A 15,963-nucleotide genomic window follows, 5' to 3' on the forward strand; every position below is an offset into this window, starting at 1 on the left:
CCCCCCCCCCCGCCGTGGCACAGCAGTTAAGTTCACATGTTCTGCTTCTCGATGGCCCGGGCCCAGGGTTCACTGGTTCGGATCCCGGGTGCTGAAGAGAAGAGGGTGTTATGACCAAATGCTGTGTTTACTTTAATAAAGTGCTTACTATAAGCATGAAAATATTTCTTTAAGACTGGGCTGGCTTTTATGCCTGTATGTTTTCAAAATAACAGAAATCTCAAAAATTGTCAACTTCTCACCCAAGGTTGACTTTTTGCCTAATTGCATTTGAGAGGTATTTGAATAATGGATGATGAGGTTTCCTGAATAGAGAAATTGATTCACTCTGGGCCCTAATTCGTTCTGTTCCCAGATCTTTATAAGTCCGTTCTCCGTTTGTATTCATTGGGAGATCATCTGTTGTCTTCTTAAACAAGTGGGGGAGGATGGGAAACGAAGAACTAGCTGTAGAAATTATTCAGGTAATGTTGGTTTCTGCCCTGCTCACTTCCTTGCCTCTTTTAAGATTTCCAGTTCAGCACATGTTTTGTTTAAACTTTCTCAGACATTTCTAGCCCAGCTAAATCGTAATTTTGAAAGAACTTGCTTTTTTTCTGTCCTGAAAATGGTTCACCGTAGAGATGATTCAGATCATTTTGGGTGCCAGATACCTATGTAAAATGACACAGTATTTGCCTGTAAGCTTTGACCAAACTTGAGCCCGTTTCAGTAGCATATTATCAGATTTCTTCTCTAGAAGAGCATGAATGTTTGACATCTCTTAAATATGTTTTATTCTATCACATTTCTGAAATCTACACTAAGAACAGGAAGCAGGCTCTTAAAAAGCCAGTAAAGAGCTGGCTAGCGGAAGGAGGAGGGAGGGAAAGAATCTGTTCACTGTTGGCATATTTACTTTCCCACTAGTAAAATTTCTGACTTAGTACGATCCCATCTCTGAACTGCTGAGGCACATTTGGAATGATTCTTGAAATGGTCGGGGTTTTCGTTTAGGGAATGCTTCTGGGAACCTGTTTGATGGCACGTTCATTATTTCCTTTTTGGCTTGAGTCCTAAATTTACCCAGCATTCGTCTTCTCATTGGCAGCTTTAAGGCCGTTATTTTATTTTCTCAGTGTGGAAATTTTACATACTCTCTGGGTTATTTAATCTTGATCAGCATAATAAAAGATCTTCTAGGGATGTTTTATGCTTGTGGTGCAAGTCTCCTTAAGCTTGTTCGTTCGTCAGTAATTCGCTTTTTCTACAGCTCTTGGAAAATTAGCTCACCTTTGACACAGTTTTATAATATAGAAATCTTGTATTGCTGTTATTCTGTAAAGTTTTATGCTATAGTGGTCTATTTACTTTCTTGTAAACCACTATTATTTATTTACCTTTAACTTTAATGGTATTTTATCGCTCCTCAATTTTAAGACTATAATCCTGGCATTTTATTTTCCTAAATGAAATACAAGTGCTTGTATTCAGAACATGCGTATATTTCCCATATGCCATTCTAAAGTAGAGAAACTCTTAAATGAGTATATTTTATTATTTGTAAATTATACCTCACAGTTGGTTAGAAAAACTTACTGAACCACACACTTAAGATCTGTGCATTTTACTCTATGGGTATACCTTAATTTTAAAATAGTATTGTGTGAATATGTCTTACTTTCCCAATATCTTTATTAAATGACATTGCCTAGTTTGACTTTCTCTCTCTCTCTTTTTTGTTTTCGGCACCAAAAAAGTACATATTGATAATCCTTTGGCTGAATACAATCAGTTGCACACTGTTATTGGTATTTTGGCCCTTATTTCCTCAGAGTGAATATTTGTTAGTTCGGTGGTTTATCCATATCAGTTATTTCTTCCATGTCAGTTGTTTCTTCCATCTTTACCCAGTCCCACCAGCGTGTTTCACCTCACGAGGCAGACGTCCCCCCAGTGCTGAATGCTGCCAAAGAATAAGGAGAACAACACATTTAAGACTTGGACTTTTATTCCTTCAAGTTATTTTTCTGGCTCCGCCGCATTTACCCAAAAGCTTAATCTGGTCCATAAATGATGTGACAGGTGCGTTACTACTGGATTTTGTTTAATCTTGGGTAGGTTTGTAATCCATCGACATGCTTTTAAATTGTTAGCTCTTCTCTAGTGTGAGTCGGAAACGCCTCCCTGCCATTTTGCAGTTTTTTAAATAGGTAGAATAGCAGACTGGGGCGATTCTCTTTTTTTTTTTAATTCGAGTTGAACGTGCGCGTGGTTTCAGAAGTTCAGTAGTACCACAGTAGGTTTAGAATCAAGTCCAGGGTGTGCTGCCCACGCCCGCCCCAGCCCGTGCCCTCAGGCTTTCTCCTCACAGTGACCGTTTGCAACCCCGAGCTGCCGAGTCCAGCTTGTGTTTGTCTCCATCCTTCTAAGGAAGATGTTGCTCTTCTGATGCGCTCATTTAGCTCTTTACTAGGGCAGCCGTCCCGTTCTTACGTTCTTACGTTGCCCTTCTGCTCTTCCTCCCCTTCCTCTCCTCCCAATATGTTACACTTCGTGGTTGAAACAGTGTTCCTTATTTACGTTATTTGCCTATGCACATAGTCACCGATGGTGTTGTACTGTAGTGTTTCCTTTTTAAAAATTCTCCTGTACTAATAATTGCCCTTTTTTTCGTTTGCATAGTTTTCTTTATACCTGTTGGTAATTCTTCCCGTATCTTCTTGTGGCCTCTCAGAACAGTTTTCCACAAGGTCAGTCGGCACTGTCCAATAGAAATACAAAGCAACCCACATATATAATTTTACCTCTTCTAGTAGCCACAGTACAAAGATAAAAAGAAGCAGATGAAACTGATAAGATAGTTTACTTAACCTAATCTGTTAACAATGTTATCTCAACAAATAATATTTAAAATATTTGAGATATTTTACTTTCCTTTTTTAGTACTGTCATCAAAATCCGATGTGTATTTTTTTTTTTTTTTGAGGAAGATTAGCCCTGAGCTAACTACTGCCAATCCTCTTTTTGCTGAGGAAGCCTGGCCCTGAGCTAACATCCATGCCCATCTTCCTCTACTGTATACGTGGGACGCCTACCACAGCATGGCTTGCCAAGTGGTGCCATGTCCGCACCCGGGATCCGAACCGGCGAACCCTGGGCTGCCGAGAAGTGGAACGTGTGAATTTAACCACTGTGCCACCAGGCCGGCCCTCAATGTGTATTTTTACACTTGCACAGCATCTCTTTTCAGACCAGCCACATCTCAAGTGCTCTCGATAGCCACGCGTGGCTCGTGGCTGCTGCATTGGACAGAGCAGTTTCGGGTGGTGGCTCAGTTCATTGTTTGCTCGGAGACGTCTGTCCTGGAGACGGCCATGCTCCTGTCTGGGTTGAGGTCCAGAGGCCTGCCTCACACAGCTGGCGTCTTTAGACTGCCTTTGCTTTGCTTCTCCATTGGGTTCCTGATTTCCTGTGTTTCAGGTCTTCTCCTCATTCCTCTCTGGTAGTTTCGCTACGTCACGGGTGGTATGGTGGACGCATCTCTCTGTCAAGTCATACTGCTCTGGTCTGGCCTGCTTGCCTCCTGGGTCTGCACATAGTTGTCATCCTGGGAGCTCCTCCCTTCACAGTTCTTGTGGAAATTTCCTTTGCCTTTGCCCTCGTATCAGATTTTTTTCTCTTGTTTATTTTATAGCTTTCTCTTTCTTGGTTTATTTCTTCCCTCAGGTGGAAGACATGCTGCCGTGGATTGCCGAGAAAAGGAGCATGGGAGGGAGAGGTTTTGAGACCTTGCACATCTGGAAGTGTTTTCCTTGTACCCTCTCACTTGATGATTATTGGGCTGGATGTAGAATTCCAGGTTGGAAGTCATTTTTCTTCACAATTTTGAAAGCATCGCTCCATTGCCGTCTGCTTTCACTGAATCTGGCAAAGTCTGAAGCCGTTCTGATCACCTTATCCTTTGAAAGTGAACTCTTTCTTTTTCCTGGAAACCTGTAGGGTATTCTCTTTGAGGGGTTCTGGAGTTGCACATTAGTGTGCTTCAGTGTGGGTCTGTTGTTATCATCATGATGAGCACTTGATGGGTCTGGAAGAGTTCCTTGAATTGTTTTTTGATGTTTTCTTTCCTTGTATTTTGTTTTCCCTAATTTTATATTATTGTGTGTGTTTTTGTTGAGGGGGGGGGTTGGCTTTAATTTCTGGGAGAATTCCCTGTACCTTTATCTCCTGACTCTTAATTAAGCTTATCAATTCTGCTGTCTTGTTTTCAAGTTCCAAATGACATTTTTGTTACATCCTGTTCTTAATTCATGGATACAATATCTTTTCTTATCTTTCTGAGTATATTAGTAATATATGTTTTTTAAGCTTTCTTTTCTTTGCAGTTTATTTCCTGCAAGAGGCGTTTTTCCTGTTTTATTTTTCTCGTAAATCGCTATTATATTAAAGGCTTTCCTCCTGCATCTTGCGCTCAGTGATTGCACGTGCACGATAAAGCGCAGGGGCTTACAAGGCAGCTGGAGAGCTCGGAGCAGGTGGAAGGTGCTGCCTCCTGATCTACTTTTTTCAGAAAATAAATCTCTAGATTTCTGGAGAGGCGTAAGGCAGCAGTCACCCAGCAGCACAGAGGGGTGGTAGGGGGAGGTGGGGGGGAACCCAGCTCTTCTCAGACAGTTCCACCTCATCCCCTGCCCTGAATGCCACCTCTCCTTCCCGAGGGCAGCTCTTCTGAGCCTCGGGGGGGATTCTGCGGTGGAACCCAGGCTGGTTCTCTGTATTCTCCACTGCCGGCTTGTGATTGAGCTTTCTCAGACCTGCCAACTACTGATCAGTCTGATTTCCAGCTTCCAAAATTCTGGTGCTGTTGTCTTCTCTCCTGTTTTCCCCTCATGGGTTTGCCTTTCTTTTTTTTGTAAATGTTGTAAAATATACATTACATAAAATTACCATTGTAACCGTTTTTAGGTGTACAGTTTAGTGGCATTAACTATAGTCACCTTGTTGTGCAGGTTTATCTTTGAATAATAATAAAATGCAAATTAAACAGGACAGATTTTTACTGTGATCATGGTGATGTTTTAGGAGAGCAGAATGCCCTAAGTATCCCCAGTCCAGCATGAGGCGTGCTGCGCGTCTCCTGTGGTCCAGGCGCCCCCTCTCTCTGACAGTTTGGTGTAATGGGATTTGTTTACTGTCTCCTAGGAAAGCAGTTGGATAGTTTGTTGGCATAAACGTGCATTTTATCTGCTCCTAACCACTGTAGCTTTACAAAGGCTGCAGGTGGAACTCCCAGGCGCGACATTCAAGGCTCTCCGAGATCTGGCCTGCCTGCCTTTGTGCTCCCGCCGGCTGGCACTGCCCCCGCCAGCCCACTCACTGTTCCTGCAAAAGGAGTGAGCTCCAGCCCCCGGGCCTTCGCTCTGCTGGCTGTTCCCGACTGAAGCGCCCCCTCCCTTGCTGTCTGCCTGCCCTCTTCCCGTCTTTCCAGCTCCCAGGCCTCTGGTTGTTCCTCTTCTGGTTTCCTCCCATGACCTTGCACATGCCTCGGAGTTATCAGCCTGCTTTTCCAACACTGCCCGGCTCCCTTTGATGTCCCTTTCTGCACTGGGTCTTCCTCGGTGCCTGGCACATGGGCCACGCTCGGTTAAATGTCTGGATGAATTACTGCTGCCAGAGATTTCCAAAGAACTCTTTATCCTTGTTTTGTAGGATATCCGACATGAAGCCAGTGACTTCCCATGTAGAGTGGCCAAGCTTCCTAAGAATAAAAACCGAAACAGGTACAGAGATGTCAGTCCCTGTAAGTATTCACATCGCCATTACTGGTCTCGCTGCTTCCATTGCGTCGGTTCCTCTTGCTGCAGGGCCTCCCGGTCAGGAGCCCTGGGGCTGGTAATACATCGATAGCAGTAGAGGTTTATGACTTGATTGTTTCCTATAATAAACGCATTAGAGACTTAGAGAAATGGTTATGTTTCCACCATTGTTGAAGGGTAAGGTTTCAGTTTCTGGAAAATTCAGCTAAGTTCAAAGCACTTTTAACTTTGAGTATTTTCGTGATGAATCATTTTCCTACCAGCTGAAGCAGAGTACAGCGAGCATAATAGAAGCTTTTCTGGATGATTCAGCAACAGTGCTGTTAGACCCAGAGCAGTGTGTTGAAACGTAATGATGCCCTGCACTGGCATGAGGGGTGGGAGCCATTCACCCCTCTACTGAAGATGCAAGTCAGCTGTGCCTATTGAGTCCTCCCCACCCCACCCTACTCGCCACCGCCATCATCACTTTTCTAGCGCTTTCCTGCCATTAGCTCTCATTGTGCCTGTCAGAATTTGTATAAAGCAAGAAAAACTGGAGCTGAGTAAAGGACATGAACTTGGGCTGTCTCTTCTAAGCCACAGAGGACTTTTTGACTCACCTCCAGGGTTTTTAGACGTTGTCACTCACTGAGGGGTTGTAGGTGCCGACATCACCCATGGCAGTGTTATCTGCTGGGGACACAGAAGATTCAGTGGGTTATTCCTCAGACAGGTGCTGCCTGCATGCCGGCTAAAGCATGCCACACCCGCGGCTGCGGCCGAGTCAGCTGTGTGTCCCACCCTGAGTTGTACAGTGCCCGGGTTCCTGGGAGGGAATAAGGATGGACCCAGACTGGGACCAGGCAGTCTGCGTCTGCCTGCTGCCACAGTTCCCTGCCAGGGTCACATCTCAGCCTGCTGCTTAGCACTGTGGGACTTTGGGCAGTTTGTTCTCTTCTCTGATCTTCAGTAAAACAGGAGTCACACCAATCTCAGGACTGTATGAAGATGAAATAAAATAACTTCAGCCACTCGGCCCAGTGTCTGGCTCCTAAATGTTGGCCGTGGTTGAGATGGCTGTTAACCGAAGGTACACGCCAGGCACGTCTGAAGTGCAATTCGAGGTCATCGAGCGACACCCGATAGTGCCGCAGCCGCCGGGTAGCTCGCACACTCGAGTTAGCGTGGCTGGGCTGTGGCACCTCATAGGTTTTATTTTAAAAAAAAAACCTCTCCCCAGGTGATTGTGCTGTGAGCCCTGGCCAGCTGCTCTGAGGTGGCAGGAAGGCTTGCTGTCTGTGTCTTTCACATGGTGCCAGGGGTACCCCGGGCCTCAAGCTCTGCTGTACTTACTCTGAATTAGGCAGTAATGTTGTCTTTAATATGCCTTTGCTACATTTTGATCAGTGCTCATCTGAATGATTTCGTGAACCAGTTCATGAACCAGAGATAAAACAGCAGTTATTTCCAGAGAAACAGTTCCCAAACTTTTTCACCCCCAATCTCTCTCCTCATATTTGTCTTTTTCTCCCCTACCTCTGCTCTCCAATAGAAAGTCATTTGCTTTTAAGCTTATGAGGGAAATGGGAGAATGGCTCCAGGTGGAAGGTGAGCTCACTGTCTCCCAGCACTTGGAGGGTGAGCTGTTCGCCCAGGCCCCTCAGTGCTGTTTGAACCCACTCGCGAAACCCACCCACGCCGGTCACATAATCTTTTTGAGATCCCTAATCTCCATGACCCACTTAAATATTATCCACGTGTTTCAATTTGTATTAACCATCTCTGATGAGAAACATTATTCCAACTGGTAGCTAATTTTCAAAAACATCTCTTTGGAATCTTTTAGAACAGAAAACCCAAAACTACTCATCCCCATGAACTTCTCCTTCCCACTGGGCTGGGGGAGAGGGTACTGTTTATGGTGGTCACCTGAGTTTGTCATCCCTTGTGGTGTACCAGAAATAGGAATACCCACCTGCTCTTGTTAGGACAAGGAAGGTGGCCCCCAGGGAACCATTGCTTTTGTGACACAGTCTTAGTAAAAAAAAAAAAAAGGGGGGGGTGGGCTGTGCTTTTTCGGTAACCTGGAGCAGACTTTCCAAATGAGAGTTTATTTTTAAAAACTATTCTGAAAGCTACATTTAATATACTTTAGATTTTAGATTCAGAGTTTATTTTGTCTAGTTAAACTCTCTTCGAAATATCTTTGATCATGACAGGTTCTGAATTTGAAAGATTTAGAATCAGTAAAGTATCTTATACTTGAACTTTTAAAAAACCTTGTATAAAGGAATTCAGAGTAGGACTTCGCACACTGCTGTATACTTGGGTCACTTAATCTTTCCACTGTTAGACATAGGTTAGGCTGAGTTGTGATTACAAATTCTGCCTACCATAGCTCATTGGACCAACTGGAGCTCTGGGGACTAGGTAGAATTTTTGGTGGATTTTGTTTCCTTTTAAAGATTAAAGCCACTATATTTTTTACCCTATTAGAAGTCTGTGTTAGGCATTAGAGAACAGATCCTTTGACACCCTCTCCCCCAGCCTACCAAGTTGGGGGGACGGTAGTAAGTATCATAGGAAGATATGACCTAAGAACAGATTTCCCAAATAGGACATAATCCATGTTTTAGTATATTTTATCTCTGTTGCTATTTGTTGTTAAGTTTCAAACACTTCAAAAACCTTTCTGAAAATCCTAGTGATCCCCATGTTGATGACTAATCTCGGTTAAAACAGCACAGCCTCAGGTAGTGTGAACACCTTTAATGCCACTGACTCACCTTCTTTGCTTTCCCTGTGGGGTGCACTGCCTGTGTAGACCCCCAGGTCCCCCAGGATTATTAACCTCTGAGGTCTGCTTTGCCTTTCAGTTGACCATAGTCGGATTAAACTACATCAAGAAGATAACGACTACATCAATGCTAGTTTGATAAAAATGGAAGAAGCCCAGAGGAGTTACATTCTTACTCAGGTAAACAGATTGCCCGAGGTTTTTACTCCTTTTTGCCTTGCTTGATGTCACCCTGCGAGCGCTGTTATCCATGCTGCAAACAAAACCCGCCACACCCTTGCGAAGGTCAGGTTCAGACAACGCAGGAAAGCAACAAGGAAGGAAAAAATCTTCTTCAGAGACTCTCTTTGGGTATGACACTAGTCTTTTCTGGGAAGTATGACATTACTGGGCTTACAGAAAACAGCATTAAGATTCCAGAATTGCCTGTGGTCTGTGGACGGAGGCAGCAGACCCATGGCTAGAGAAGGCCTGTGCCTGTATCGGCTCTGTAAGGATTCACCACAGAGCATCGAGTGCCTCTCACGGATGCCTGAAAGGGTGAGTGGGAGGTCAGGAACAGTTGCCCAGGTGCCATTCAGAATTCCTGGGCATGGTCCTCATTCTTTGGCCCAGAAAAAAAGCATCATTAGATTACAAGAACAAACATGCAACATCCTTTAAAAGTCCCATTGGCTTTTGGCATCTTTGTGGGGAAAAAATCGTAAAAGTGGTATAATAATTGACCTTCTTATGAAATACTTACTGGTATATGACCCAAAGACCATGAGTATCTGAGAATGGGGATAAACGAGTTTCTTTTTAATTAATTTTCTCATGTCTTAATCTGTTACCTGTAAGTTGTTCTGAAGAGTCTAAATTTCTCTCTTTTTTAAATCATAATTTTTGTTTTCTTATTCCACATCAGTTTGGGTTATAGGGTGATTTGAACATTATCATTGTGCTTAATATTTGGAGATTAAAGTGATGATGAAGCCAGAAAGCACTGTGAGCAAAGGCTGCTCTGGGGCAGGGGTCTAGATCAGGGCATGTCCACGTGGCCCTTCTCCGCCCCTTTCTGTCCTGTCCCCAGCTCCTCTCCTTCCATGACCACAGTCGGCCCAGGAGGCTCCCAGGCAAGGTATAGAACGTCAGCCGTGCTGTGCTCAGTCCTGGGGCCATTGAGTCAATTCTTGGTATACGAATAAGGGGCAGGCCTTTACCAGGCCCTCAGCCCATGGTCTTCCCAGCACTTCCGGGTGGCCTTGGGTGGAATAAGGATGAAGATCCCTGGTGGAGGCAAGCTGCTGGGAAGAGGTTGAGGCAAAAGTGGCTTCTTGAGAACTTCTCTTTTCGGAAGAGTCAAGTCTTACTTCCTGATTTCAGCCACTCAACTTTGGTGTGGGGTCAGGAAACCCGAAGCAGAGAGAAGCAAGGTGTGTGAAGTCCAGGGGAGCCGTAGGAAAGTCATGGAGCCCTTTACACCACTGCCCCTGACCCCTGCCCTGGGACTGACTTGGCACGTCGGAAGTTCTGTGTGTCTGCTCAGGTGGTTCCACACGTGGATCTGGCTGCTCTCGTGGCCTCCCCTTACCCTAGGGTTTACGAGAGGAGTCAAAGCAGCCTGACCCCAAGTTGTAGCCCTGGACGGTGTGACTGAAACATTCTCCAAGACACGAAGGCAAGGAAGCCCCGCCTACTTTCATTTCATTGTGCTCGCGATGTAAGTCTGTAGTCTCACTCTTGGAAGCCAGAGGCGCAGCATAGAGGGTAATGTCAGAGGTGCTGCCTTCACCTACCCCGCGAAGTGCTGGCTAAGTGTGTGTGTGTCCTTTTAGATCTTATGTGATTTTTAATTCCTCAGGCCCGTTCTAAACTGGGGTGATGTTGGGGAGTAGGGCAGGTGACAGTCTAGTAACTGCTGAGAGTCACAGCTGTGGGAGGGCCGGTGACAGGGCCCATGTGATTCCTGCCTTCCAGGAGCCATTTTTCTGTTAACTGGGGGGAAAGGGATGCACACGTAACCCCTGTTGTCTGGGTCCCTGCTGCACACATGTGTAGAGTGCAGACTTTTTGGCTCAGGCAGCGAGTCCAAGATGAGTTCAGGGAAGAAAGTGGGGAGGCGCTGAGGGCTCTGCGGTCGAGGGAAGTGTGGGGAGGCTCAGAGGGAAACGCTGTCCACAATAAGGAGAACTGAGAGGAAAAGAGGTGAGAATGGAAACCATTCTAGAAGTGGTGCTGGCTGGGGGAGGGGACATGCTCTGATGTGTGGGTGATAGATGATGTCCCTTCCAGGCAGCACTGAAAGTTGAGAGAAGCTCAAGGCATCCATACCCTTGTATCCACTGAACATCTCTGCCCGTCGCCAGGTGGGCTGGAGTGAGAGGACCAGCTGCTCGGCATGTGCCCCGCCATGCCCTGGCAATACCATACTCCTTGGGCAGCCTGGCTGACCATTTGTGTGTCCACATCTCTGATGTCCCATGGTCCAAGGATGAAGGCTGTCTATGGTCAAGGTCGCCATTATTAATAGTAATAATAATAGCTAACATTGTATTGGGTGTTTACTGTGTTCCAGGTACTGTGGTAAGGCCTTTATATGTATGAACATAGTTAATTTTCAAAACCCTCTGAGTAGGGGCTATGATTAGTCAAGGGAGATGGGTGGAGAAAGTGAGGCATGGAGAGGTGAAGTGACTTGTCCAAGGTCACACAGATGATAAGTGATTGGAGCTGGGACTTGCATGCCAGAAGTGTCGCTGTTGATCATTTCCCCATCCCGCCTCTCGCTGGCCCCTGGTAGTTTTGTCCAGTATTCTCCGCACCCTTTGGGGTGGATCTCAGTGGAGCCCCTCAGCCGGCGAGCCCAAACCAGAAAGCAGAATCAGCGTGTTCTCTCCTCTGTCCGTCAGCCCCAAACCAGCCCTGAGAAGTGGAAATGACCTTTCACTGTGTGTTAGAAAATAGAATTGTGGTTACTCACCACTAAGCAGGGAAAGGTGGGTCCCTGTCCCATCCTCAGCCCCCACTCTGCCTAAAGGCACTGTCATTCCCTCGCCTCTGATGGTGAGCTCACACTGAGTACATTGTTGTGAAAAGGGGCATGTACTTTGTGGATTGTGTGTTTGCAGGGCCCTTTGCCTAATACGTGCGGTCACTTTTGGGAGATGGTGTGGGAGCAGAAGAGCAGAGGTGTCGTCATGCTCAACAGAGTGATGGAGAAAGGCTCGGTGAGTCATGGGTTTATCTACTATTTCTGTCACTGTTTGTACGTCAGTCCATAAGGTTTAATGCTTTTGCCTGAGTTTATTTCTTTGAATTGTTTTTATATTTCTTTCTTTCTTTTTTTTTGGTGAGGAAGATTAGCCCTGAGCTAACATCTGTTGCCAATCTTCCTCCTTTTGCTTGAGGAACATTGTTGCTGAGCTAACATCTGTGCCAGTCTTCCTGTGTTTTGTGTGGGATGCTGCCACAGCATGGCTTGACAAGCGGTGCTGGGTCTGTGCCTGGAATCCGAACCTGTGAACCCCAGGCCGCCAGAGCAGACATGAACTTAACCGCTACACTGCTGGGCCAGCCCCAACTTTTATATTTCTTTTACATAGTCTTTTTCATAAGAAAAATTTAAAGAGGCCATATGTAAATGCATGTTTATTGTAAACAAGCCAGATAAGTAAGAAAAAAGAGAGAAAAAAGTAAAGTTGCCCTTGACGCGTCGCCCCCCAGAAGGAGTCCCTCTGCAGAGAGTGATGTGTCCTCCTCACACCTGCGGTCCCTGTGCTGCTGCCATTGTGTTACAGAGCTGTACACGCACAGTTTTATTCTGAAAAGAAGTTTCTGCCGTATTTGCCTCCTGCCTGCTTTTCTGGCTGGTGTAAGTGCCTCCCATCGACTGAGCCGTGGGAGCAGCTGGACTCTGGGTTCGCTTCTGTAAAACCCTGGGTTCTTGGCTCCTGGTCACACCTCTTCAATGTGGACGTTGTCCGCTTGTGCGTTTACTGCAGGATTTGTGACATCCGTCCTTCCAAGTTCTTTGTAACTCTTAAAGCATACCTGGGGATGGGGTGGACCACAGGTGTACCTTTGTTCAGGCCACCACCCCACGTGCGTCTGGCCCAGTCTCACACCTCTTGCCAGCTGAAAACCCTGCTGGGGCTCCCCGCTGCCCTCCAGGATGTACGTAACGTGGCTGCAGGGCACAGCCTGGTTGGGCCCTGCTTAACCCAGACCCCACTCTCACACCTCCAAGTGCAAACTCCAGTCAGAACAAACTTTTCTTTCAGTTTCTTGCCGTATTCTCTTGGCTGAGGCTCTGAATCCCAGTGCCCACCTCACTCCTCTCCTGGGTGTCCTCGATTGCTTCCCTTGGCCCGTCTAGGGCTGGTGCTCTCCCTTCCCACATGTCTCCCTCTGCGGGCTTGCCTGTTAAAGGCCTGTCTCCCGTGTAAGACTGTGTCCGTGTGCAGGGCGCAAGTGTGACCGTCAGCATGGCGAATAGACGCCACGTCCCTGCTGCCCGAGTCCTTCCTCCGCCGCCAGCACCGCCAGCACTTCCAGGCTCTCCAGCCTCAGAAGTGGAGGCCCCAGAAGAAGGCGAGCTGAGGACTGTGGAGACTGACAGGAGCGGAGAACGGGGTGTGCTGGCCCTGTGCTCCCTGGGCCCCACGGGGCACCGTTCTCACGGCTGTCCTGGCCACTTCGGGACGCACACGTGCCTTCCCTGTAGAATGTGAGGGCTCCACGGAAGCCACGCCTCCAAAGGAAGCCCAGTCGTGGCCCTAGAGAGTGAAAAGGCAAGTGCGGAGGAGGAACACATGGAAGGAAGCCTCAGCAGGGGATGCGAATGCTCAGAGCTGCCCCCGCCGCCCCAGAGGGCGAGTGGTCCTCTCATAGCAGCGCTGGCTCAAAACCCGGGGTTTTGCCTGGGACCCCTTTTCTTAAAGGGAAGTATTTATTTGCTCAATAATAATAGATAAAGAGCTTGCCTGGTTGGTCAATTGATGAAATAATGTTTCTTGTCTTAGAAAAAAATTTGTTCAGTGAAAGTGGTTTTTATTTTTTCTGCTTCAGTGGCTTCCTTAGTAAAATGCGAAGTTGCAGATGTGAAGCGAACCCCCCCAACACCACTCCTGTCAGCAATTTTGAATAAAGAGACAAAGCGTTAGGTCCCCAGCATGCATCCTCTCCCTCACGGGGAAGGGAGATGTGGCGGCCATGCAGGCGTCAGCTCACCGGGTGCTCAGGCTCTGGGCCTCTGCTCCGCTGACGCTGGGGCTGGCCCGCTCCCAGGGGCTGGCCTGGGCCTTGGAGGATGCGCAGCAGCATCCCTGGCCTCCACCCACGAGATGCCTGGGCACCTCCACCCCCATTTGTGGCAACCAGAAGTGTCTGCAGACATTGTCCAGCATCCCTCAGAGCCATACCTGCCCCCAGTTGAGAACTACTGTTCTAGATGGTATGGAGGGTTGAGAGTTTTAAAGCAAGGCTGACTTATTCAAAAATCATGGATGGTAGCATTTGCTTTTTATTTATTTGTGTGTTGCTAAAAGCTCAGGTAAAGCCTCTTTGCTATTTGCACGTGGCTTGCTGTAGCTACTGTTGTCATAGTCCAGCAGAGAGCAGTGTCCTGGCGCTGTAGCTCCTGTTCCTCACCAGCCTTCCTCAGTGTCTCCCATCCCAGGCTGACCGTAAATGGACCACAGATCCATGGTGACGACCTTTTCCCTTGGGTTGCTGTGTTGGCCGTGAGGAAAACATGATTGGTTGGTTTTATCATAGTTCACTGCAGTAATGTGACAGTGGCCCCTGTTTTCCTTTGTAACTACTCTTTCTCCTCGGTCATGTGGGCGTGCCAATTGGCATGAAAAGCAACATATGCTACGAGATTCTTGCAGTTGCCTTGGGATCAACATTTTCGATTCGGCGTCGGCATCAGCACCACCGTGAGGGCTGACTGGGAAAAGCCAGCAGAAGCTGCAGCATCCTGTGTGCTCAGCTAATCTGATTACAGGCTGGCTGCGGCCCATGGGGAAAAGCAGCCTGCAGAGTGTTTGCATTTAGTGCATACTTGTTTTCTGGTTTCCATCCTTCACCAAATAGTGTAGGATGTCCCGCTCTTATTTTTGGCAAACCTGCCTCTTACCCTTTTGGGACCCCATGCTTCCTGGAAAACAGTTGTGCAGACAGTGATTGTGTGGTTAGATTGGGGTCATCCAAGCGGCTAAAGTTCTCGTTGGTTTGGTTTTAAAATTGCCTTGCGACTGTGATTGTGGAGTGCGTACGTGTGTAAGGGTTGGGGTTGTTGAGGCGGGAAAGAAACTAGACGGGTGTAACTTGTCCTTGCAGAAGCATCACCGTGCCTCTCCTAGAGCCCCGAGTAAAGATGCCGTTTGGTTTCAGGTGCTTTGGTGCCCAAGGCTCTGGGCTTCTGTCACTGGTACTCAAGCCTGGTCCAGCTCTCTCCTGCTCTGCCTAGTTCTGTTCGTCGTTCTTTCAGAAAACTGAGTCATCCGTCACAGAGTCACCCCAGATGACTTGCATAGATGTTTTTTCAGATTGCCTGGCTGTTTGTTTCAGAAGGCCCCAGGACACGCTCTCTCTCACACGTCCGCCTTCATGGTGGTAACGGCAGCTGTGACAGACACCAACGTGTTGGCATTGCCACATTGCTGTTTGGTGCCAACCCAAGACGTGCCTCTGTTTGAATCCTCGTGAAGGCCTGCTTTCTAGTAAAGTCAGTCTCCTTTTCAGGTCGGGATGTGCCACTGTAATAGGCTAGCAAGAAGAGCGATCTTGGGCTTATTTTTTTGTTTTATATTCTGTGTTTAAAACAAAAATTTCTACAGGAAATGATAGAGAGCAGAGCGGGGCACGTTACTGTAGATGCCTAAGAGTTCTTAAAAATAAATATCAGTTGATTGACACTTAGTGTGTGCCAGAATTCCTCAGTTGCAGAGTTCCAAAGTCGTGGTCTTACCCGGATTACGGAGGTTATTAGGCTTTTTATTTGGTTTTGAAAGTGAGTGCCTGCCTGCTGGAGGTGGCGTTGAAGACTCGGCCCGCTGCCTGGGAGATGGGAACACATGGCCTCTGCTTCGGCAGCCGCTGGCCTTTGCCCCTGCTTCGCTTCAATCTCCCTCTGCTTGCTGCATTGGGTGCCCACCCCGGTGCCTGCCGGGGCAGTCTCTTTATTTCTGGGGTCTTAAGGCATTACACAGGTGTAATTATTTGAAGTGTAGAAATAAATGCATGCTTTAAGGGTCTTCAGAAGCCTTGCCCTCAGCTGCCCCACCCACTGTGGCTAAGCATGGGATCTTGCCGTGTCATTTGTTCTTCCGTGTCCCAAGTGGCAGAATTGCCTCAGTGCCGACAGATGGGCCCCACACCAGGGCTTCATCTCTGCAGCTC

The 15,963-nt window shown here is 47.2% G+C and overlaps 1 protein-coding gene across 2 annotated transcripts in view; it reads left to right on the forward strand.

Annotated features, from left to right (window-relative positions):
- The window catches only part of PTPN1 (protein tyrosine phosphatase non-receptor type 1), a 59,120-nt gene that overhangs the window by 33,906 nt on the left and 9,251 nt on the right, over positions 1-15,963 (forward strand). The window contains exons 2-4 of one of the 2 annotated variants that reach the window (XM_046678742.1): positions 5,692-5,782; positions 8,657-8,757; positions 11,688-11,786. In XM_046678742.1, the coding sequence (XP_046534698.1) occupies positions 5,692-5,782; positions 8,657-8,757; positions 11,688-11,786 (291 nt within the window). The remainder of the gene's footprint in view (positions 1-5,691; positions 5,783-8,656; positions 8,758-11,687; positions 11,787-15,963) is intronic. The other variant, XM_046678744.1, reaches the window with a different exon arrangement.

The sequence above is a fragment of the Equus quagga genome, chromosome 12 (genome assembly GCF_021613505.1).
Source record: "Equus quagga isolate Etosha38 chromosome 12, UCLA_HA_Equagga_1.0, whole genome shotgun sequence".
Classification (NCBI taxonomy): domain Eukaryota; kingdom Metazoa; phylum Chordata; class Mammalia; order Perissodactyla; family Equidae; genus Equus; species Equus quagga.